The 21,689-nt window shown below is 57.5% G+C and overlaps 2 protein-coding genes across 9 annotated transcripts in view; one reads left to right on the forward strand and one right to left on the reverse strand.

The window, feature by feature from the left end:
- The window catches only part of LOC120406128 (INSYN2B protein-like), a 35,712-nt gene extending 15,773 nt beyond the window's left edge, over positions 1 to 19,939 (reverse strand). For all 3 annotated transcript variants that reach the window (XM_039540462.1, XM_039540463.1, XM_039540464.1), the window contains exons 1-2: positions 19,863 to 19,939; positions 3,693 to 5,805 (exon numbers count right to left, since the gene is read on the reverse strand). In XM_039540462.1, the coding sequence (XP_039396396.1) occupies positions 3,693 to 5,350 (1,658 nt within the window). In that variant the 5' untranslated portion in view covers positions 5,351 to 5,805; positions 19,863 to 19,939. The remainder of the gene's footprint in view (positions 1 to 3,692; positions 5,806 to 19,862) is intronic.
- LOC120406127 (dedicator of cytokinesis protein 2-like) overlaps positions 1 to 21,689 on the forward strand; it is a 317,936-nt gene that overhangs the window by 201,724 nt on the left and 94,523 nt on the right. The window lies entirely within an intron of this gene.

The raw sequence follows: 21,689 nt of genomic DNA on the forward strand, positions 1-21,689 counted from the left end.
TGCTTCAGACTGGGACTGAGGGGTTCGGAGGGCGGGAGGGGGATCAGGGCTCTGGCTGGGGTTGGGCTCTGGGGTGGGGCCAGAAATGAGGAGTTCAGGGTGTGGGTGGGTGCTCTGGGCTGGGGCAGGGTGCTGAGTGAGGGCCCCGCTCTAGGTGCAAGCTCTGGGGTGGGGCTGGGGATGGGTTTGGGCTATAGGAGGGTGCTCCGGGCTGGGACTGAGGGGTTTGGAGGGCAGGAGGGGGATCAGGGCTGGGGCAGGGGGTTGGGGCATGGGAGGGGGTCAGGGATGCAGGCTCAGGCAGCACTTACCTCAAGCAGCTCCCAGAAGCAGCTGCATATCCCCCCTCTGCTTTCTACACAGAGGCGCAGCCAGGCAGCTCTGCGTGCTGCCCTGCCCACAGGCGTTGCCCCTGTAGCTCCCACTGGCTGCAGTTCCTGGCCAATGGGAGCTGCGAGGGCGGCGCCTGTGGGTGTGGCAATACATGGAGCCCCCTGGCTGCCCCTAAACATAGGAGCCAGAGAGGGGACATGCCACTGCTTCCGGGAGCCACAGCACATGTGCACAGTGCAGCCCCCGACCCTGCTCCTGAGCAGGAGCTTGAGAGCTGGATAAAATCGGCTGGCGGGCTAGATGTGGCCTGCGGGCCATGGTTTGCCCACCCCTGGGTTAGACAAACCCCTGTCAGTGATGGTCTGTATAATACCAAGTCCTGCCTCAGTGCAGGGGACTGGACTAGATGACCTAGCAAAGTCCCCTCCAGTCCTACATGTCTAGGATTTTGTATATTTTTAAGGCCAGACGGGTACTACTGTGACCATTTAGTCTGACCACCCAGAGTGTAGGCCACAGAACCTTACCCAGTAATTTCTGCGGTAAACCCATATGGAACTTCTGTTTGAGCTAGGGTGCCTCTTTTACAAAGAGATCCACTCTTCATTTAAGGCTTCGAGTGATGAAGAATCTACCACAAACCTCCATAAATTGTACAAGTGGTTAATTACCCACACTTAGGCCTCGTCCACACTGCCACTTTTCAGCACTGCAACTTTCTCGCTCAGGGGGGTGAAAAAACACCCCCCTGAGCGCTGCAAGTTTCAGCGCTGTAAAGTGGCAGTGTAGACAGTGCACCAGCGCTGGGAGCCCTGCTTCCAGCTCTGATAGCTACTCCCCTCATGGGGGCGGTTTTTTTACAGCGCTGGGAAAGCTCTCTCCCAGCACTGTGCCGTGACTGCACAGCCACGTTAAAGCGACATGCCCTTAGAAAAAAACTGCTCCTTATTTCTAGCTTTAGCATTCAGCCACTGATCTCATTTTGCCTTTGTCTGCTAGATTAACGAGCCCTCTGCTCCCCATGCAGGCAGTAACCGATTGCGATACATCCCCTCTTATCCCTCTCTTGGATAAACTGCATAGATTGAGCTTCTTAAGCCTCTCACTATGAAGGCAGGTTTGCCAGACTTCGAATCACTGTAGCTCTTCTCTGACTCCCTTCCAAACTTTAACGTTCTTTTTGAAATGCAGACACCAGAACTGGCCAGGCTTCAGGCACATTGGTTGAGGTGGATGTTCTGGTCTCCAGGTAGGGGCAGACTCACACTTTGGGTCCCATGTCTGGCATGCGTCGGGGCACTGGTGCTGCTCCCAGATCCCCATTCTCAGGAGCAGCAGAATCAGTGAAATGAACAGCCATGAACACTGAGTGCTTTGTTCGGAGACACCTCGCTGCACACAGCCAGGAGGTCTGGATCCCCAACAGAGGCCGCCTTGGGGAGTCGGTCTGTGCTCTCACTGCTGCTGTAGCTTCCTTTTTCTGGCGAGAGCAGTGCAAATCACCTGCCGAGTCTCGCATTCGTCTCTGCCAATCCACATTGTACAGGAAAGGGAAAGGGGCCAGGATACACGCATGACCCAAAGGCAAGGCATGCTGAGCTGTAAACCAGGAGACCGTGAGTTCTAAGCCCAGCTCTTCCACTGGTGCAAATATATTATTGTCCTTCACAACCACTAATACCTAGACGAAGGCAGCTAGCATTCACCTGGTTTACAGAGAACTAGGAGGTTCCACCAGATCTCTACAGATAGGCCTAGGTCCAGAATCCACGTGCTTAATATGACAGACCCAAATCTCATCCACTTTGCCCTGCAGCCTTTCTGAAGCAATGTGCTAACTGCATGTGTAACCACGCTGACGCAGTGCGGGTTGGTGTCACTCCTTGGTGGTACATCCCATATGGAGGATTCTGAGGATAGGGCTACCCTGCAAAAAGAAATGAACCGCACCTCTGGCAGTAAGTCTCAGTGCCCGGATCAACGAACTGTCGCTGGCAGGGCTCAGGGTCTGGGGCTAATGATAGCAGCGCAGACATTCAGATTTCGGCTGGAGCCCAGGCTCTGAAATCCAGTGAAAGGGGGTGGGGGTCCCAGCTCCAGCCCAAGCCCAAATGTCTACACTGCTGTTTTCAGCGCCACAGGCCAAGCCCACATCAGTTGACCTGGGCTGAGACTCACTGCTGAGGAGTGGGTTTGCAGTGTGGACATAACCTGAGTCTGTTACTACTTCCATGCTAATGGAGCTGGTTGTGCTTTTAGATCCAAGCCTTGAGTTCAGTCCTTGCAGACAACTCAAACTGAAGCGTTGTTGTTTGGCTGTGATGTCTAGAACCACTACATCATGCTCTGTCCCCAGTAACCCTGATACCCAGCATCCCACCACTAGCTCCCAAACACTCGTGGAATTGGGACAATGTGTCCTGTCTTGCTCCCACACAGAGGATATTAGCAAGCTTTCCTCACCCCTCATCCCCCAGAGCTGTGGTGGATCTGCAACTCATGGGTTCAAACTCTGTTAATGACTCTCACAGTGTGAGGACTCTGCAATTAGTATTGTTGTTTTGTATTGCAAACCATCCTACAGAGAGGTAAATTTGGATGGTGTGTTAGTATTTGTTTTACTGGTGTAGTTTTAGGGTTTGTGTTTTGTTTAATGAGAACTGTCCCTCTAAGAAGGTAGGACATTTAATTGTGCAGTGGGTTTGCTAGCGACTGAGTGCACTGGTGGGAGGCATTGCCTGTGTGTGCAGAGAGGAGAAGACCCTGCCTGTGTGAGCTGCAGAAAAGTCTGCACTTGAACTGATCTTTCCAGACAGCAGCCTCACTCTCCAAGGGGTAGCAATAGTACGTACAGGGCCTGGCTGCTTCAGGGTAGTGCTAATGAGCTCCAGAGCCTCTCTCCTGCAGGGAACCCGTTTGAATCCCACCTGGCTCAGGAGGGACTGACAGCAGTTCCCATCGAAGGGCCCTGGCTGAGATGAGTTTGGGGATCTCCGCTCCCATGACACATACTCATCCCTGTGCTTTACCCTGGCTGGCAGACTCAGCAGAAAGGCCAAGACACGCTGTGCCCGGAGACTGGATTACCCCTGTGACCCAAGGGGGAGGGCAGGTGTGTGTTGGCATGGGCTGGGGAGGCCTGAGAGCGGGCATGGCCGGGCTGGTGGCCCATGGGCAGCTGGGAGTCAGCGGGCTGGCACTGGGTCAGTGCTGTTTGGACAGTCGGTCGAAGGTCTCTGGAGTAGTGTTATCCTTCCCTGACCTGATACCGCGTTTGATTGCTGAGCCAAACCTATGGCAGGGAGTCTGTGCACCTTGTCTTCCCCCTCCCGGCAGCCCGCCTGCACCCTGCTGCTCACCCGTCCCGCTGGGCCTCCTTCTTCTCCAGGTCCTGGATGACATCCAGCAGCACCTTGATGGTGTGTTGGCTGGTCTCCAGCACCCCTTCCAGGGACTGCAGCTGTGACTGTAGGTCCCCCATTGGCCCAGTCCCCACACCCACATGTCCCCGAGATGTTAGGAAATGCTCATCCCCCTTGGACAGACCCCCTTGCCCTTTGGCTGCAACCACCAATTGCAGAAGGTCCTGAACCTGGTGCAGAGTCTCCAGCTGCTTGGCCGTCAGACAGGGCTCACCCAGCGGCTCGTTGCTCCAGGGGGCCCCAGGAGTCCGGGTGAATTGCTGTGTCCTTGGGGGGTGCCCCTGGCTGGATGTGGAGGTCAGTTGCTGAGGCTCCTCCAAGTTCATGAGGCCACACTCAGTCTGGGTGGCCTTCAGCTGGCTGCAGACGCTGGGCCTTGCAGCCACAGATTGGGCCCATCCACTGCTGGGAGCCTGGTGGCTGAGGGTGGCTGGTGTCTTCTTCAGCATGGTGGCTGTAGTACTGGGCTGGCTTGGTGGTGGCAGGACTGCGCTGGGGGTGTGGTTTGAAGGGAGGCAGCTGGGGCTGCCCCAGGACGAGCTGTGTTGCTGCTGCAGGGCAGCAGTGGGGTCTCTTTGGGAGGGACACTGAGCCGGTTGGCCGAGCCCATGGCTGCCGGCCATGTGGTTATGAGCAGGCTGGGATGGCAGGTCCTGCTCAGACTGGCTCCTGCTTCGAGGCCGTGGCTCTGCAGGTGGCCCAGGCTGTCCACATGGCACAGAGGGAGGGCGCAGGGGACATGGAGCAGGGGCACCATGGCTGTCCTTAGGGCTCCCACAGTTCCTGGTGTATGCAGGGGGCTGGGAGGAGCAGAGGCCGGGGCTGGGCGCTGGTGGGCAGCCCTTTTGCTGGGAGGTATAGTTGGCAGCGGTACACCTGATGGTCCCTGGATAAGGTGGGCAAGGAGCCCTGGGCGGTGGAGTCAGCCCGTGGCACAAAGTGGCATGTGGAGTGGGGCCTGGCTGCCCCTCTCTGCTGGTGTGCTGGGTGAGGGGGGAGGCAGGGAGGTGGTTGTGTGCAGAAAGGCTGGTGAGGGTGCAGTGGGGGAGATCCCCGCTGGCTCTGGCGGAGGCGGGTGCCCTGGCTGGGCCTCGGCAGCCCGTCTGGCTCTTGCTGGGCTCCCAGGCGGCGGCCAGCACCTCCTGCTGGGCGAAGTCGCAGGCGCTCTTGCTGCGGACACGGGAGGCTGGGAATTGCTGCTGGAGGCTGGGGGAGGTCTGGATGGCCGTGCTCAGACACACCTTGCTGGGCACAGGCAGCGTCAGTGAGCCCGGCTTGGCCTGGGGCCAGCCCCACTGGGCGTCCGAGGCACAGTTTGCCACCAGCTCGGGGGAATCCCTGGGAGGTGTAGAGGCACATGGGGTGTTGGTGTCAGGTGTGGCTGCTGGCTCCTGCAGGGGGCTCGCCTCCTCCCCAGGGTTGCCATCCACCAGGTCCTTGAAGCGTACCTGCTGGGTGCGGTTGCGTCGGCGTTTGAGCCGGGTCTCGATGTCGGGCGAGTCGCGGTTGAGCAGCACCGAGCGTACGGTCGTGGCTTTCTCCTGGCTGCCCTCATTGCTCCGAGCCAGGCAGGGGGTGGTCTCCTTACTGAGCATCTCGTGCCGCCCCGCCCCGCCCTCAGGCCCCAGGCTCCACTCCCATGCTCCTCCTCCCTGCTGCTTGGGAAGCTGCAGTACACGCGCTGCAACCTGCCAGAGGGAGCATCTCCTCCGCCTGTCAGCGCGGCAGCTGGAGCCCTGTGCTAAGGGCTGCCCATGGCTTGGCCAGGGGGCCAGCTGGCTTCATCCTCTGCTGCCTGTGGGTCTCGCTGATGGGATAGCGACCAGGAGGAGCAGCAACGAGGCTTCTCGGCATGCTGGCCCAGCCGTCCTGCCTCTGTCCTTTGCCCCTAAAGCTTCCGACAAAGTCCCCCAGCACAGCTGGCCCTGGCTGGCCCTGAGCCTGGCCTGGGGCACCACGAGCCCATTTTCCGTCTTAGTCACCCCCAGGGTTGGCCCCCCTGGGGGCAGGATGGCAGCAGGTCCAGGCCCAGCTCATGGCTCCCATGGACCTGCGGAGACAGAGAGACTGTGTGAGCATGGAGCCAGCGCAGGAGCTGCAGCACGTCTCCTCTCACCTTCCCTCCCAAGGGTAGCAAAGTTTCTAGCACACTTGGCTGCCTCCACACGGAGTTGCTGGCCCCTTTCGAGCCCTCCCTCTCAGCTCAGGCAAGATCACAAACCCAAAGAGACAAGCTTTGATCTCCAGCGCTGCCTCTTCAGCAAAAAGGGAAAAGGAAGCCCCTTTAGCATAAACATGGTACAAGTTCACAGCTCAATTCAAGCAGAAGAAACTGTTTAAAAATAGCTCTGCCACATTGGGGCTCTGTGCAGGGCAGACAGGCTGTGCCAGGGAGCCAGCTCCCCGTGGGGCAGTGACGAGCCGGGGTCCTGGGGGCAGGGAGCCAGCTCCCCGTGGGGCAGTGACGGGCCGGGGTCCTGGGCTCCCCGTGGGGCAGTGACGAGCCGGGGTCCTGGGGGCAGGGAGCCAGCTCCCCGTGGGGCAGTGACGGGCCGGGGTCCTGGGGGCAGGGAGCCAGCTCCCCGTGGGGCAGTGACGAGCCGGGGTCCTGGGGGCAGGGAGCCAGCTCTGGGCAGTGACGAGCCGGGTCCTGGGGCAGGGAGCCAGCTCCCCGCGGGGCTGTGACGGGCGGGGGCCCTGGGCTCCCCGGGGGGCAGTGACGAGCCGGGGTCCTGGGGGCAGGGAGCCAGCTCCCCGCGGGGCAGTGACGAGCCGGGGTCCTGGGGGCAGGGAGCCAGCTCCCCGTGGGGCAGTGACGAGCCGGGGTCCTGGGGGCAGGGAGCCAGCTCCCCGTGGGGCAGTGACGAGCCGGGGTCCTGGGGGCAGGGAGCCAGCTCCCCGTGGGGCAGTGACGAGCCAGTGTCCTGGGGGCAGGGAGCCAGCTCCCCGTGGGGCAGTGACGGGCTGGGGTCCTGGGTGCGGGGAGCCAGCTCCCGGCGGGGCAGTGACGGGCTGGGGTCCTGGGCTCCCCGCGGGGCAGTGACGAGCCGGGGTCCTGGGTGCGGGGAGCCAGCTCCCGGCAGGGCAGTGACGGGCTGGGGTCCTGGGCTCCCGGCGGGGCAGTGACGGGCTGGGGTCCTGGGTGCGGGGAGCCAGCTCCCTGCAGGGCAGTGACGGGCTGGGGTCCTGGGCTCCCGGCGGGGCAGTGACGGGCTGGGGTCCTGGGTGCGGGGAGCCAGCTCCCGGCGGGGCAGTGACGGGCTGGGGTCCTGGGTTCCCCGCGGGGCAGTGACAGGCCGGGGTCCTGGGTGCGGGGAGCCAGCTCCCTGCAGGGCAGTGACAGGCTGGGGTCCTGGGCTCCCCACGGGGCAGTGACAGGCCGGGGTCCTGGGTGCGGGGAGCCAGCTCCCGGCGGGGCAGTGACGGGCTGGGGTCCTGGGCTCCCCGCGGGGCAGTGACGGGCCGGGGTCCTGGGGGCAGGGAGCCAGCTCCCCGTGGGGCAGTGACGGGCTGGGGTCCTGGGTGCGGGGAGCCAGCTCACACCAAACATGGCAAACGGGCCAGTGAGAAAATGTGCATCATCCCTGAGCCAGGGGCCTTCCTGCTGCTCCACGGAGGGCACTGCTGGCAGTTCAGCAGGCGTCCAAGAGCTGCATCTGTTTCCCTGTCTTGAATACAAAGAGGCAGCCTGTGGGAACTGCAAGTCCCTGCATGGTGCTGTTCTGAGTGGAAGGTGTCCAGCCCTTGCTCTTCCACGAAAGGGCACCCCCTCCCCATCAATTCTGCTGCTGCCCCTCAGTCTCAGCCTGCCGCTCCCTCTCCTCAATCCTGAACTTCAGTCCCCCGGCTACTCCAGGCCTGGCGCTCTGCCTGCAGCCGCCCCTCGTTCCCCCCGGCTACTCCAGGCCTGGCGCTCTGCCTGCAGCCGCCCCTCATTCCCCCCGGCTACTCCAGGTGTGGGTGCCTGGGACAATCCGTAAATCAATCTCCTCTGGAGGAGCAGAGACTCAGCTCAGTTGGGATTTCACTCAGAGAGCCCCTCCTACCACCATCAGCTGGAGGCTCTAGGCTTGCCGTGCGCTGTATTTAACTGGCATGGCACAGACTCCGCCTCTGCCCTCACTTCGAGCACTACAGTGTGTGTCCGGAGTTAGGCCCCGTCACTCCTCGTGTCAGGGGCAATTGGAATCACTGGCTGCTGCAGCGCCCTTGGTTCTATTTCTGTAAGCAATGGTAGATACAGCCCAGCCCAGGGCAGGGCAGGAGAGTGCCCTACGGTCCATTTCACAATGCTGCACCCCTCGCACACACGCGTCACAGCGTGGGCACCTACATGTCTTCCCTGCCACATCAGCTCTGTCATGAGCACACACGCTCCCCCACCCTGTGATCCCACATCACGCCCAGGCATACATCTCCGGCCACACCCTGTACCAACTCCAGTCTCCTCTGCTCCAGCCAGGGTTCCCCACTCCCTCCCGCATGCAGCACATCACAGCGCATGCTCAGCAGCCCTGCCTGAGGTGCCCCCTGCCATCCTCCAGACACCCCAAGGGGTGTGGAAGAGAACAGCTTAGGAGCTGTGGGGAGAGTTAGAGCCACTAACACGCCGGGAGCAACGCTCCTTTGCTGTGCAATTCAGGCTGTGTCTACACTGCCACTTTCAGCGCTAAAACTTTAGTCGTTCAGGAGTGTGAAAAAACACCCCCCGTGTGACAAAAGTTCTAGCGCTGAAAAGCACCAGTATAGACAGCGCTTTATCACTGGGAGCTGCACTCCCGCCGCTCGTTCGGGGTGGTTATTTTTTATCGCCGAGAGAGCTCTCCCCGGGCGATAAAGCGTGACTACAGTGCGGCCGCGCGTGCCGTGGGCAGTGGAGACATACCCAAAGTGTCCCTGATGTCCAAGGTCTGTGACTATCCAGAGGTACCTGCTGAGCAACTCCAAAAGTCCCGTTTCTTTCCCCCCCCCCGCACACCCCTTCCTCAGCACCCTTCGAGCGCTGCTGCCTTGCTCCCTGCCGCAGGTGGGCAAGGCTGGGCCTGGCCTAGAAGGGATCGCCCCCTGCAGCCCGCATTCGGGCCCTGCTCCCCAGAGCACGCCCTGTGCTGCCCCCCAGTGCCTCGTTCTGGGAACTGCACAGCGGCATTGCTACCCTGTTTGGCAGATGGCAACGCAGCACGCGGGCGCACGGTGCTGCAGCCACATCCCTTACAGCGCGTTCTTCTGGAACCAAGCTGCCGACTCAGCAGAGTGGCCCAGCGTTAACAGGCGCCGAGAACAAGCAAAGTTCCCAGGTGCTGAGTGAGCTGGATTCCCGATCCCTCCCCCAGAAAGCAGCAAGCTGCACAACTCAGAGCTTAGCAAAACCAAACCAGAGTAGGGAGGGAGCTGCCCAGTCCCTCCCATCTTGGGGCATCCCCTTCTGGAGTGGTGGAGGGTGGTGCCCACAGACAGCCTGCCACCCGGTGCCTGACGCGGCAGCTTTCTGCTCAGCATTCTGCTCCATGCGCCACCCAGCCAGACGCCCAGTCGCAGGGCAATTTCCTTTCCTGCTCTTGGAGCTGTGCCCAGACAGGGAGATGCTTGTAAGGCAGAACGTGGTGAAGACACAATAGATGGGACACCTAGTTAGTATGGACAGCAACAGGTGGGAGAGAGTCATTACTCAAGGGACAGATGCAGCCTCCTTCCCCAGCGCGCTGCTGTTCCCGAGAGCTGCAGGTGGGAGCCAGCCAGAGTCCAGTACAGCCCAGAGGCAGGAGGGGGTCAGGCAATGCTGCCTAGTGACAGTGAGAACCCCACACACACCCCCGCTCTGGAGAAGGAAAGGGGAACATTGCACACACTGGCTGCCCTGGGAGCACTCACACAGACCCCACCTCCCAAAGGCAACCCCGAGCTTCCCTGTGTGTTTCTGGCTGCATCTCCTGAGCACAGCACAGCTGGCAGGAAGCACTGGGCATGTGCCCTCAGTGGGACAGGGCTGCAGGACCCGGGCCAGGCTGTCCTGGGGATGCCAAATAGGAGGGGGAGTCGCTGCAGGGGCAAGGGCCACTATGAAGCTTGCCATAACAAACTGATGGCTCCATCCAGTGCATGGAGCCAAGGGCTGGGAACCCCTGCCAGGGAGGCCCCGTTTACTCTGGAAAACCATTTTCTAGTCCCTGCCTGAGCTTAAGCCATGGCAGGTGCCTGCTGTGGACAGGTCAAGCCAAACCTTGGGCTCTACCAGCTCCCCCAGGGCACCCAGCAGGCCTGTGGACACTACGCCAGGTCTCCTGAGTCCCAGCCCAGTGTGATCCACTGGCATTTGCTAACCTGAGTGCTTGAGTTAGTAACCTCATGGATGCTCTTGTCACACAGAGCCATGTTTTTTAAAAAGCTGAACTGCCCTCATGTGACCATAGCAACCTGCTGGGATTCTAGCAAGAGAAGCTGGGAGGTCCCTTGAGGCTGTTAGGCCCACTCTGCTCAGGGACTCCCCTTCAGCAGCTGAGCTGGGCCTCCCAGGCTGCTGGTAAAGCATTGGTGAGAGAGCAGAGTCCTGGTGAGGGAAGGGCCAGGCTAGAACCCAGGGTTGGGGTGCGGGGCTGTAGTCAGTACATTGGGAGGGGAGTGCTAACTCAGCAATCTGTGATGCTGGTAACGGCTTTGTTCTCTCCCTGTAAGAGCCTGGGGACCCCAGTCAGGGAGCAGAGTCCTATCGTGCAGCACAGTCCATGCCCCAGAGAGCTCAGGCTGCGCATCAGACAGGACGTGACAGGAGCTTGGATGAGAGATGGGGGTAGCACTGATTGCCGTGACCCCTCCCCGACTCATGTCACATCAGTACTAGGATACAAGTGACACGAGATGGAGGAAGTCATTGCAACCAGTAGTAAGCGCTTATCGAAATCACAGATGCCCCACAGAATGGGTCAGTGAAGCACAGTGTGGGAATTGAGGCAGGGCTAGCAGCGGGGCTGCCAGGTGGGATCAAGGAGCACTGGCAGACTTAGGTGTCGGGAAGTTTTCACAGGACCTGCCCTTGTCTGTACAATGGCGTAGCTGATGCTTCTCCTTTGAGTTCTGTCTGCACAGAGGGCACAGGGAGCCCTCTGCACTATAGTCATCGCTTCCTCAAGAGCAGTGACCACTGAAGCTGTGCATACTGCCCCGAGGAGGTACGTCGACACAGCATTCTGGAGCGAGTGGGAGTGACCCCCCAGCCCGGGCCCATAGACATGGGCTAGTCGGGCTCAGGCTCGCTCTCTAGAAATAGCGGCGTACACACAGCACTGCAGTTGCAGCTCACGCTCTGAAGCCCACCCGCACTCTAGGCGTCAGAGCACTGGAGAAAGCTAGGTGATTATAGGTCTGTCAGCCCCACACTGATCCAGGGCACAATAATGGAATAGCAGATAGAGGACTCAGATGGGAAAGAAAGGAAGGTAATAGACAATAAGCACAGGTGTATGGAAGACAGATCCTGACTGACGTGGGATCTTGTTTTGATGAGATTACAAGTTTGGTTGATTAAGGTAATAGTGTTGAGGTACTACACTTAGACTTGGTACAACATGACATTTTGATTAAGAAACCAGAATGACACAAAATCAACATGGCACACATTAAATTCATTAAAAACTGGTTAACTAACAGGTCTCAAAATGTAATTGTAAATAGAGAATCATCACTGAGCAGGTGTGTTTCTAGTGCAGTCCCACAAGGATCAGTTCTTGGCCCTCTGCTATTTAATATTTTAATCAATAACCTGGAAGAAAAACTCACCGCTGATGAAGTCTGCAGATAACACAAAGATTGGGGGGAGGAGTGAAACGAGCAGTGAAGAGGACAGGTCACTATAGCAATCTAAGATGGGCACAACTAAACAATGTGTTTTAAATATGGCCAAATGTGAAGTCATACATCTAGGAACAAAGGGTGCAAGCCATACTGACATGATGGGGGATTCTCTGCTGGGAAGCCGTGACTCTGAAAATAACTTGGGGACTTCAGGTGGATAATCAACTGAACATGAGGTCCCAGTGTGACGCTGTGGCCAAAAGAGCTAGTGTGAGCCTTGGATGCATGAACAGGGGACTCTCAAGTAGGAATAGGGATATTATATTCCCCCTGTATTTGGCACTGTTGCAACCACTGCTGTGATAACGTGTACAGTTCTGGTGTCTGCGGGTCAAGAAGGGTGTTGATAAATTGGAGAGGGGGCAGAACATTTAAAGAACTGGAAAGCTGCCTTATAGTGACTGATCTCCTTAAGTCAAGCTCTGAGGAATACCCAGGAGAAGGTTATGGGATGATGTGATCACAGACTACAGGTACCTACATGGGGAACAGAAATTTGACAGTAGAGGGCTCTTCAGTCTAGCAGAGAAAAGGTCTAACACGATCCAATGGCTGGAGATTGAAGCTAAATGAATTCAGACTGGAAATAAAGTGCTAATTTTTAACAGTGGGGGTAATTAATCACTGGAACCATTTACCAAAGGTCTTGGTGGATTCTCCGTCACTGGTTATTTTAAAATCAAGATCTCATGTGTTTTTATAAAAGATCTGCCCTAGTTCAATCAGAAATTAATTCAGGAAAGTCTTATGGCCTGTGTTATGCAGGAGGTCAGACTAGAGATGAACACAGTGGCCGTGTTATCTGTGAGCCGATGAACCAGAGAGGCTGGTGTCATGGACGCTTAGATGCATGGCTCTTTGTTTGTGCAGCATTGGTGCTCTTGAGATGTCAGAGAAACGTTCAGGCTCTGCTTCAGCAGTGAGCCATCTCCTAACATCCCCCCTTAGCCATATACCCCCTTCTCGTCTCCCTCCCTCCCCCCACCCCCCAAAAAGATGTCTTAGAAGATTTTAGCTTCAGAACCAAGACCTGGGACCTGAAAGCCCCTGAATCAAACTCTGCCATCAAGTCTGTTGATCAGTCCTGTAGCCCTCAGGATCCCTGCAGCTGCCATCCAACTTGGGTTATATCCAGTGACTGATTCCTTGAGATCAATGGCTACCTTGTCTGGTGCATGGACAGCTCCTCCATGGACACCTGTAACATGCCACCTTATTCCTGTGGGGCTGATCTATTGGTTCTGGTCGATCCAGCAGAAAAACCAGCCAACATTGTTTCCACATCTGCAACCTCTCTTGTTAGGAGGATGATCCCCAGAGCCCCTAAGAGACAGACCCCACCTCCACAAATAGCATCTAGTGACATCTGTAGCCTCCCAAATTACTGTGAGTAAGGTGTCTGATGACAAAGAAAGGGCCAACTTCCTGCCCTTCCTCATCACCGCCTGAGGAAGCAGTGTGGACCCCCTCTTCCTTGTCACCCCCAGAATCCAAGAATTTTCAAGGCCTTCTGGGGACCCAGTACAAGAACTGCACTAGTGATTATCTGACATGTTTGAGCCTCAGCACAGACCCTGAATGGAGGTCATTATCCATGAATAACTTAAGGAACCACCGAAGGACTCCCCAGTGCAACACTGGGCCCTGTACCTCTGAAAAGGCAGACAAATTCCAGCTGTCCATCAAACAGACTTTGGGGTTTTTCTTCACGCATCCGCTTCCTAATTCCCTTGCTGTGTCTGCAGCTCAGGAGAAGTGAGAACTAGAGCAAACCTGTAAATCTACTCCTTGAGACATATGAAGCCAGACTAGATTTACTGGGGAGGAAGCTGTACCCTTCTGCAGCTGAGAATAGCTAACCGTCAGGCTCTGCTAGCGGCATACGACTTCTCCTGGGACAAAAATCTTTCCTGAATTCTGAAAAGAATGAAAGTGATGGAGGGCCGATGGTCTGATGAAGCACTTGCTCACAGTTGCTTATGACACAGAAGCCAAGCCCACAACAGAAGTAGTCAATGGGGAAGCTTCATCCCATCCTGGCTCTGAGAAGACTGCGCTGAAAGGACACGTGCTTGCACATCATTACTAGGCCAGCTCACAGCAAGGACCCTGGATTCTGCACAGCAGAAGATCTTCACCAGTACAAGAGCCTCCCTTTTGGCCTTTCTGAGTCATCAAGTGTCTAACCATAGCAGCAGCTCGTATAAGCAGCCAAGGGATCCACATGTATCCGAGGAGTTCTGCACAGACAGCTCTCCACTCACTGGGACCAGAAAAGTCTCCATTCACATCAGTGGAGCCAACAGCTTTCACAGGAGACCCCCACCAATTCAATAGTAAGTTCAGCACGTCTGCCACAGGACTGATGCAAACGATTCTGGCAGCGTTTTAGTACATCTCAATGTAAACATCTACATCTAGGAACAAAGGATGCAGACCAAGGTTCAGGGGTGACTTGATCACAGTCTATAAGTACCTACATGGGGAACAAGTATTTCTTCAGTCTATCAAAGAAAGGTGCAAGATGATCCATCCAGTGGCTGGAAGTTGAAGCTAGACAAATTCAGACTGGAAATAAAGTGTAGATTTTTAACAGGAAGGGTAATTACCCCCTGGAACAACTTACCAAGGGTCATGATGGATTCTCGATCACTGGCAATTTGAAAATCAAGATTGGATGTTTTTCTAAAAGATCTGCTCTGGGAATTATTCTGGGAAAACTCCACGGCCTGTGTTGTTCAGGTCAGATTAGATGATTTCCGTGTTCCCTTCTGGTCATGGAATAAATGAATCTATGAATTCACCTCTTCAGGTCTTAGATAAAAAACAGACACACTCTACACCTCTTCTGGAAACTTATGGGGTTCATGGTACTGTACCCTTATAATCTATTATCCAGATGCAACTTGAGATCTCTCCAGTTAGTTAATTCTGCAGGCCAGTGATCACCTGTCATGGTTACGTTGCCCTTCTGTCTTCCACCTCTATCTGTAGTGGTAGGATCAGGCTAGGAACCTTACTCTGATCACCCAACAATACAAGGCCTGTGGAAGCCTACAGAGACCCAACTATCTGTCTGTCTTGGGTATTTACATAGCCCCCATTACTGCAGAATGGGAGAGCTCCATAATCCTATTTATCCACCCAACACCCTTGTGAGATCGGGAAGTACTAGCATCCCCATTTTACAGATGGGGAACTGCGGTACAGAGAAGCTAAACGATTTACCCAAGGCCACACCGGAAGTCTGTGGCAAAGGAGGGGTGACACACAAGTGGGTTGCAATTAGAAGCAGTTTGTGTGCCAAGGCTTTTCTTCCTCACATCAGTGCAGAAGTAGTTCAGCATCTCTCATACACAGACCACAGCCACTGTCGAGGGGGAGCTCTGTTCAGTCTTTGATGTCTTCTAGATGTCAAGAAACAGTCCAGTTTGGGGAATGTGATCTAATGATGGTGGCTGGCTGTCTCCCAGGCAGAAGTGGCAGGGTCCAGCAGAAGTGCTTCCCCAGCGCCTTGGGGAACAACCTCAGACAGACCTTTCTGCACAAAGCAATACAGATCCAGACTAACACGGCTCCCCCGCTGCCACTATCTACACAAGACAGATCACCAGTGGCAACAGTTCTATTCCAGAGAGAGAACAGACTCTGGGGAGTGACCCAGCGCTTCAGCCTGGCCCGGAGCATCGCCGTTCTACAGGGTCCCCCCACATGCTTCCAATTTCCAGAGCAATAATCAGGAAAATGAAACAAGCCGTGGCCTGAGGGCTGTTGCAAGCCATAAAATGGGTTCATCAGTACTGGTATTCCCATCTCCCAGACAGCACAGCCCCTCCACAGCCCTGCTTGCCTGGATCACCTCTCCCAGAAACAGGGTCACACTGCCCACCCGAAGCCAAAATCTCTACAACTAGGAGCCTGCTTGGTGGCAAAACCCCGACAGACTGGGACTAGGCGTGCGCCTCAATGTGCAGCCAACCGTATCAGAGAGCCACGGTCTGTCCACAAGGCAAACTGCTGCAGCAGATGGAAAAAGTTCTGTCCCTGGGCCCTTCGCAGACAGGCAACTCCAGCACGTGTACCTGCTGGCCTAGACTATTTGCCATCACTGAAGAAATCTGAGGTGCCTTAAACACAGTCAAAATGAATCTGGCAGCCACATCCACTTACCACGTTTCTACTCCCAGATCCTGGAGTGACGTGCTTCCTAGACAAGTGACCCACACTTTCTCACCACCATCTTTCTGGGACATCGTCTGTCCCTGAAAACTACAGTCCTCATAGCAATCACTTCAGCAAGGGCTGTCTGTGAGCCCAGGCCAGAGCGGCTGATCCTCCTCCATGAGGATAAGCCCATGTCCACAATTGCTGACCCTGAAGTGAATCCCATCTCAGAATCAATCCCTCATCTTACCGGTGTGCTTCCCTAAACCATATTCATTAGCAGGGAAGCCAGGACCCTCCATTATTTTCTAGACAGGAGTAAATCCCCTAGATCAGTGTTTCTCAATGACCAGTCTGTGGCTGGGCGCTGGTCCCTGAGATCCCCCTGACGCAGTTTAGGAAGAGCGCAAGCCAGTGTCTGGTATAAAAAAGGTTCAGAAACACTGTCCTAGATTATTTGTGGCCTCTGAGTATTACCGTAGTGTAAATCCTAAATAATTATAATAATCCATGAGGACGATGCCCTCTGCTCAGAGACATCTGACTCAATGAGGCTCTGCATTCAAACTTGTTATAACCTTGGAGGTGTACGTGACAGATTTAGAACACATCCCGCCAGGTCTAAGGCATGCCTCAGAAAGGGCAGTCTCTCCGTTCTGTCTGGTGGCTGCCTAGGATTCACTTCCTGAGCTAAAGAATGCAATTCAGGGGACCAGCATCACAGTTCCCCTGAGACCCACCCCTCGGGGTAGTGCTGTGGAGTGGGGATCTCTGCTAGCAGTCCTTGAAGCCAGAGAGGTTACTTGGGGGAACTGTGGCTCTCCAAGGAGACTCACTCCCGCATACCAAGGGGGGCTGCAGTTTGGGTTGGAGCATTTGGTCCCAGGAGAGCATGTGTGCAGCCCCAAGAGACAGTTCCCACTTTGCCCCCAGGGTTTTGTGTTCCCTGGCTGGTGGCACTCGCCCAGTTCCTGCTGCCTGGCTTCTTTGGATTGGTTAGAGTCTCTCTCCGCAGAACAAGCTGGGCGCAGGCTGGATGACCTGGCTAGCGCTGGGAACAGCAGTGGTGAAGACAATGCAGTGTGTGCTTCGGCGCAAGCAGGAAAGCCTGGCATGGCCCCGAGGGTGCACACTCCCACGCTGCACTGTCTGCACGATTGTTACCCACGCTGGCGGCATTCAGGCCAGCCCATGCCCAGCTTTGCTGGTTACACACAGCCTCAGTCACTTATCCCCACCTGACCCATGAAAGGAAGAAAATGGCACCATGTCGTCCTCTCTTTCCTCAGGGTCTTGACAGTCCCTGCTCTTAGCATCACAGCGTCCCCAGCCCAACGCCTCTCCTGGGGATTCCCCGCCTCTGGCACACTTTGTCGAGGTTGGTAGTGGGGGAGGGACAGTAGAGAGGTCTCTGGTAACCAAGCACCTCAGTCGCTGCTGTGGCCTTGCTCTGCTCCTGGTTCTCAGGCACAAAGGCCCCAACCAGAACACAGCAAAATGCGCTACCAGAAACACCCGCCAGCCGAAATGGTGTCTAACCTCGGACTCACGGGTCAGAAACACACAGCTCAGAAAGTGACAGGCCCGGGACCAGGGTGGGACAGAAGCACACGTGGGTCTCAGCTGATGGACATGTCTCCTAATGAGGGACGGCAGAGAGGGAGGCGGCTGCTCTTTGGACTGGCACACTCTCCCTGGATCTCCCACACATTAGTTACTGAGCTGAGACAGGCTGAGGCCGTGAGAAAGGGCAGCCTGAGCAGAGGGCGTGGGGTGTGGACAGGGCTAGTCCGAGAAGCCGGGGCAGATCGATTTCTCCCTGGAGTCTCCGGCCAGGGGCTACGTCTCCTCTCTAGACTGGGCTGCAGACACCATGCCCTCACTCCCAGGAAGGAAAGGGCAGGCATGGGAGTCTCTCCCCAGAACCAGGTGTTTCCTGGCTACCTCCCTGACACGATGACCGGACAAAGCCGGGGGTCTGCAGCACCCCCAGAAGGTGGGTACTGAGCCAGTGCTATTCCCCAGAGGCCTGACTGAACAGGGAAAAGCCAAGGCAGCAGAGCTACCGTGGCCAGGTTCATTCAGTGTGCGGCAGCCTCTCTCCTCTGCCCCTTCCCACCAGCACATGGCTCCTTCCAGCCCACTCCAAAGGAGGGGCGACGGGCGGGAGATGGGGACATGCAGAGGGGTGTCAGGTCAGCAAGGGCTAGAGAAGCTCCCAGCGTGTTCCCCTTTTGAAACCTGTTTACTCTGCTGCTCCCTCAACCAGAGTGAAGGGGGGGAGAGAGACTCCCCCAGAGAAGTGCTGGAGACCCATCAGCCCAACACTAGCAGCAAATGGAAAGGAGCCAACGCTGCCCCAGTGCCTGGGAGCGGATGGGGTCCTACAGCTCGAGGGTCCCAGACCTCACAAGGCTGGGCACCTCTCGTACCCTTTGAAGCTCAGCAAACTCCTCACCCAGCCCCGCGTGACCACCCTGGCTACCACTGCACACCCACCTACCCAGCCCCATAAGGCCTGGCATGAGCTGGAGCAAAACCAGGCACCCAGGTTCCACCAATCTTGATTCAAGGGACCCCTGGCTCAGAAATTGGGTCCTACGGACCTGCTGTGCCTAGGACGCCTCAACACCAGCCCCAGGCTCTCAATACCCTTTAGCTCCCCCTGCAGACCAGGTCCCCAGGCTCCCCGTGCCTTGGGCTCCCCAAACCCCATGCTCCCCCTGCCCCCAGGGGCGGCTCCAGGCCCCAGCATGCTAAGAGCGTGCTTGGGGCGGCATGCTGCGGGGGCCGCTCTGCCGGTTGCCGGGAGGGCGGCAGGCGGCTCCGGTGGACCTTCCACAGACGTGCCTGTGGAGGATCCGCTGGTTCCGCGGCTTCGGTGGAGCATCCCTTGGCACACCTGCGGGAGGTCCACTGGAGCCGCGGGACCGGCGACCGGCAGAGTGCCCCCCGTGGCGTGCCGCCCTGCTGGGGGTGGCGAAATGGCTAGAGCCGCCCCTGCCTGCCCCACAGCCCCTGTCTGTAGGGTCCCCCCAGGTTCCCCATGGCCCCCGACTCCTAATGCCCTGTGACTCCCCCCTAGGGTGACCAGATAGCAAATGTGAAAAATCGGGACGGGGATGGGGGGTAATAGTAGCCTATATCAGAAAAAGACCCTAAAATCGGGACATCTGGCCACCCGACTCCCCCCACACTCCCCATGCCGGGGGTCCTGTGTCCCTGTGGTCCTACACAGTCCCCCGACCCTGTATGTTCCCCATGCCCTGCGCTCCCCCCAGGGTCCCCCCGTGCCCTGCGCACCCCCTGGGCTCCCCCTGTCCCTGCCCTCCCCCGAGGTCCCCCGTGCCCTGCGCTCCCCCCGGGGTCCCCTCGTGCCCTGCCCTCCCCCCGAGGTCCCCCCGTGCCCTCGCTCCCCAGGGTCCCCGTGCCCTGCGCTCCCCTGGGCTCCCCCTGGCCCTGCCCTCCCCCGAGGTCCCCCGTGCCCTGCGCTCCCCCCGGGGTCCCCCCGGGCCCTGCGCTCCCAGGGTCCCCGTGCTCTGCGCTCCCCGGGGTCCCCGTGCCCTGCGCTCCCCGGGGTCCCCGTGCCCTGCGCTCCCCGGGATCCCCTGTCCCAGCGCTCCCCGGGATCCCCTGTCCCGCGCTCCCCCGGGGTCCCCGTGCCCTGCGCTCCCCGGGATCCCCTGTCCCGCGCTCCCCGGGATCCCCGTGCCCTGCGCTCCCCGAGGTCCCCGTGCCCTGCGCTCCCCGGATCCCCTGTCCCCGCGCTCCCCGGGATCCCCGTGCCCTGCGCTCCCCTGGCTCCCCGTGCCCTGCGCTCCCCAGGCTCCCCGTGCCCTGCCCTCCCCGGGCTCCCCGTGCCCTGCGCTCTCCCGGGCTCTGCGCTCCCCAGGCCCCCGTGCCCTGCGCTCCCAGGCTCCCCGTGCCCTGCGCTCCCAGGATCCCCTGTGCCCTGCGCTCCCAGGATCCCCGTGCCCTGCCCTCCCAGGCTCCCCGTGCCCTGCGCTCCCCAACCTGCAGCCCGGCGGCCCTGTGCTCTCCCGGCGCCCCGCAGCCCCGGCTCCCCGCTGGCAGCGCGGCCGGTCCCGGCCTCACCTGGCCCCGCGGCAGCTCCTGGCGCCGGGCTGGGCAGCGGCAGCTCCAGGGCCGCGTGCCGGGCTGCGCTGGCTGCCGGGCCGGGGAGGAGAAACTGGAGGAGGCGGAGCCGGGAGGCAGGTCGGTGCCAAGCGATGTGTCATCAGCCGGGCGGCGGGGCCGGGGTGCCCGGGCCGGGGGATGCTGGGCGGCGGGGCCGGGTGCCTGGGCTGGGCGGCCACGGCAGGGAGCCCGGGGGCTGGGGCAGGCAGGGGCTGGGAGCAGGGCTGGGGCTGTGTAGGGAGGTGGGGGCGGCCTCGGGGGAGTTGAGGACGAGCCCGGGGGCGGGGGCGGGGGTGGCCGGGCGGCGCCGGGCAGTAGGGAGGGCTCCTGTGCGGGGCATTGGTGCGGCCGGGGCAGCACTTTGAAAGGGATTGAAAAGCTGGAGCGATGCAGGGAAGTGCCTGGGGGGCCGGAGAAAATCCCCTGCCGGAGTCTGGGGAGCTGGCTCCGGTGAGTGCTCCTTCCTTAGAGGTTTTTAAGGTCAGGCTTGAGAAAGCCCTGGCTGGGATGATTTAGTTGGGTTTGGTCCTGCTTTGAGCAGGGGGTTGGACTAGATACCTCCTGAGGTCCCTTCCAACCCTGAGATTCTATGAAAGGGGACGGGGGGAGGGTGGCTTGACCATGGGGCATGAGCACCTTGGCGGGGAGAAGCTCCCGGGCCCTGTAGGGGAGGAGGTGAACCCAGACCCGGCCTGGAAGCTGAACCAGGCACACAGGCGAGGCCAAGCAAACTCTCCCCACCCCGGTGAGTAACTGCTGGAAGTGGAACCAGCTCCCAAGCCAAGGGCAGATTCTCCCTCTTCTTGAAGAACAGGAGTACTTGTGGCACCTTAAAGACTAACAAATTTATTTAAGCATGAGCTTTCGTGAGCTACAGCTCACTTCTTCGGATGCATAGAATGGAACACACAGACAGGAGATATTTATACATACAGAGAACATGAAAAGGTGGAAGTATGCATACCAACAGGAAAAGTCTAATCAATTGAGATGAGCTATCATCAGCAGGAGGAATAAAAACTTTTTGAAGTGATAATTAAGATGGCCCATAGAAGGTGTGAGGAGAACTTAACATAGGGAAATAGATTAAATTAGTGTAATGACCCAACCATTCCCAGTCTCTGTTTAGGCCACAGTTAATTGTATCTAGTTTGCATATTAATTCGAGTTCAGCAGTTTCTCTTTGGAGTCTGTTTTTGAAGTTTTTTTGTTGCAAAATTGCCACCTTCAAGTCTGTCACTGAGTGGTTAGAGAGGTTGAAGTGTTCTCCCACTGGGTTTTGAATGTTATGATTCCTGATGTCAGATTTGTGTCCATTTATTCTTTTGCATAGAGACTGTCCGGTTTGGCCAATGTACATGGCAGAAGGGCATTGCTGGCACATGATGGCATATATCACGTTGGTAGATGTGCAGGTGTACGTGATATATGCCATCATGTGCCAGCAATGCCCTTCTGCCATGTACATTGGCCAAACCGGACAGTCTCGAATTAATATGCAAACTAGATACAATTAACTGTGGCCTAAACAGAGACTGGGAATGGTTGGGTCATTACACTAATTGAATCTATTTCCCTATGTTAAGTTCACCTCACACCTTCTATGGGCCATCTTAATTATCACTTCAAAAAGTTTTTTTTCCTCCTGCTGATGATAGCTCATCTCAATTGATTAGACTTTTCCTGTTGTTATGCATACTTCCACCTTTTCATGTTCTCTGTATGTATAAATATCTCCTGTCTGTGTGTTCCATTCTATGCATCCGAAGAAGTGAGCTGTAGCTC

This window comes from Mauremys reevesii, linkage group 5, assembly GCF_016161935.1.
Source record: "Mauremys reevesii isolate NIE-2019 linkage group 5, ASM1616193v1, whole genome shotgun sequence".
Classification (NCBI taxonomy): Eukaryota; Metazoa; Chordata; order Testudines; family Geoemydidae; genus Mauremys; species Mauremys reevesii.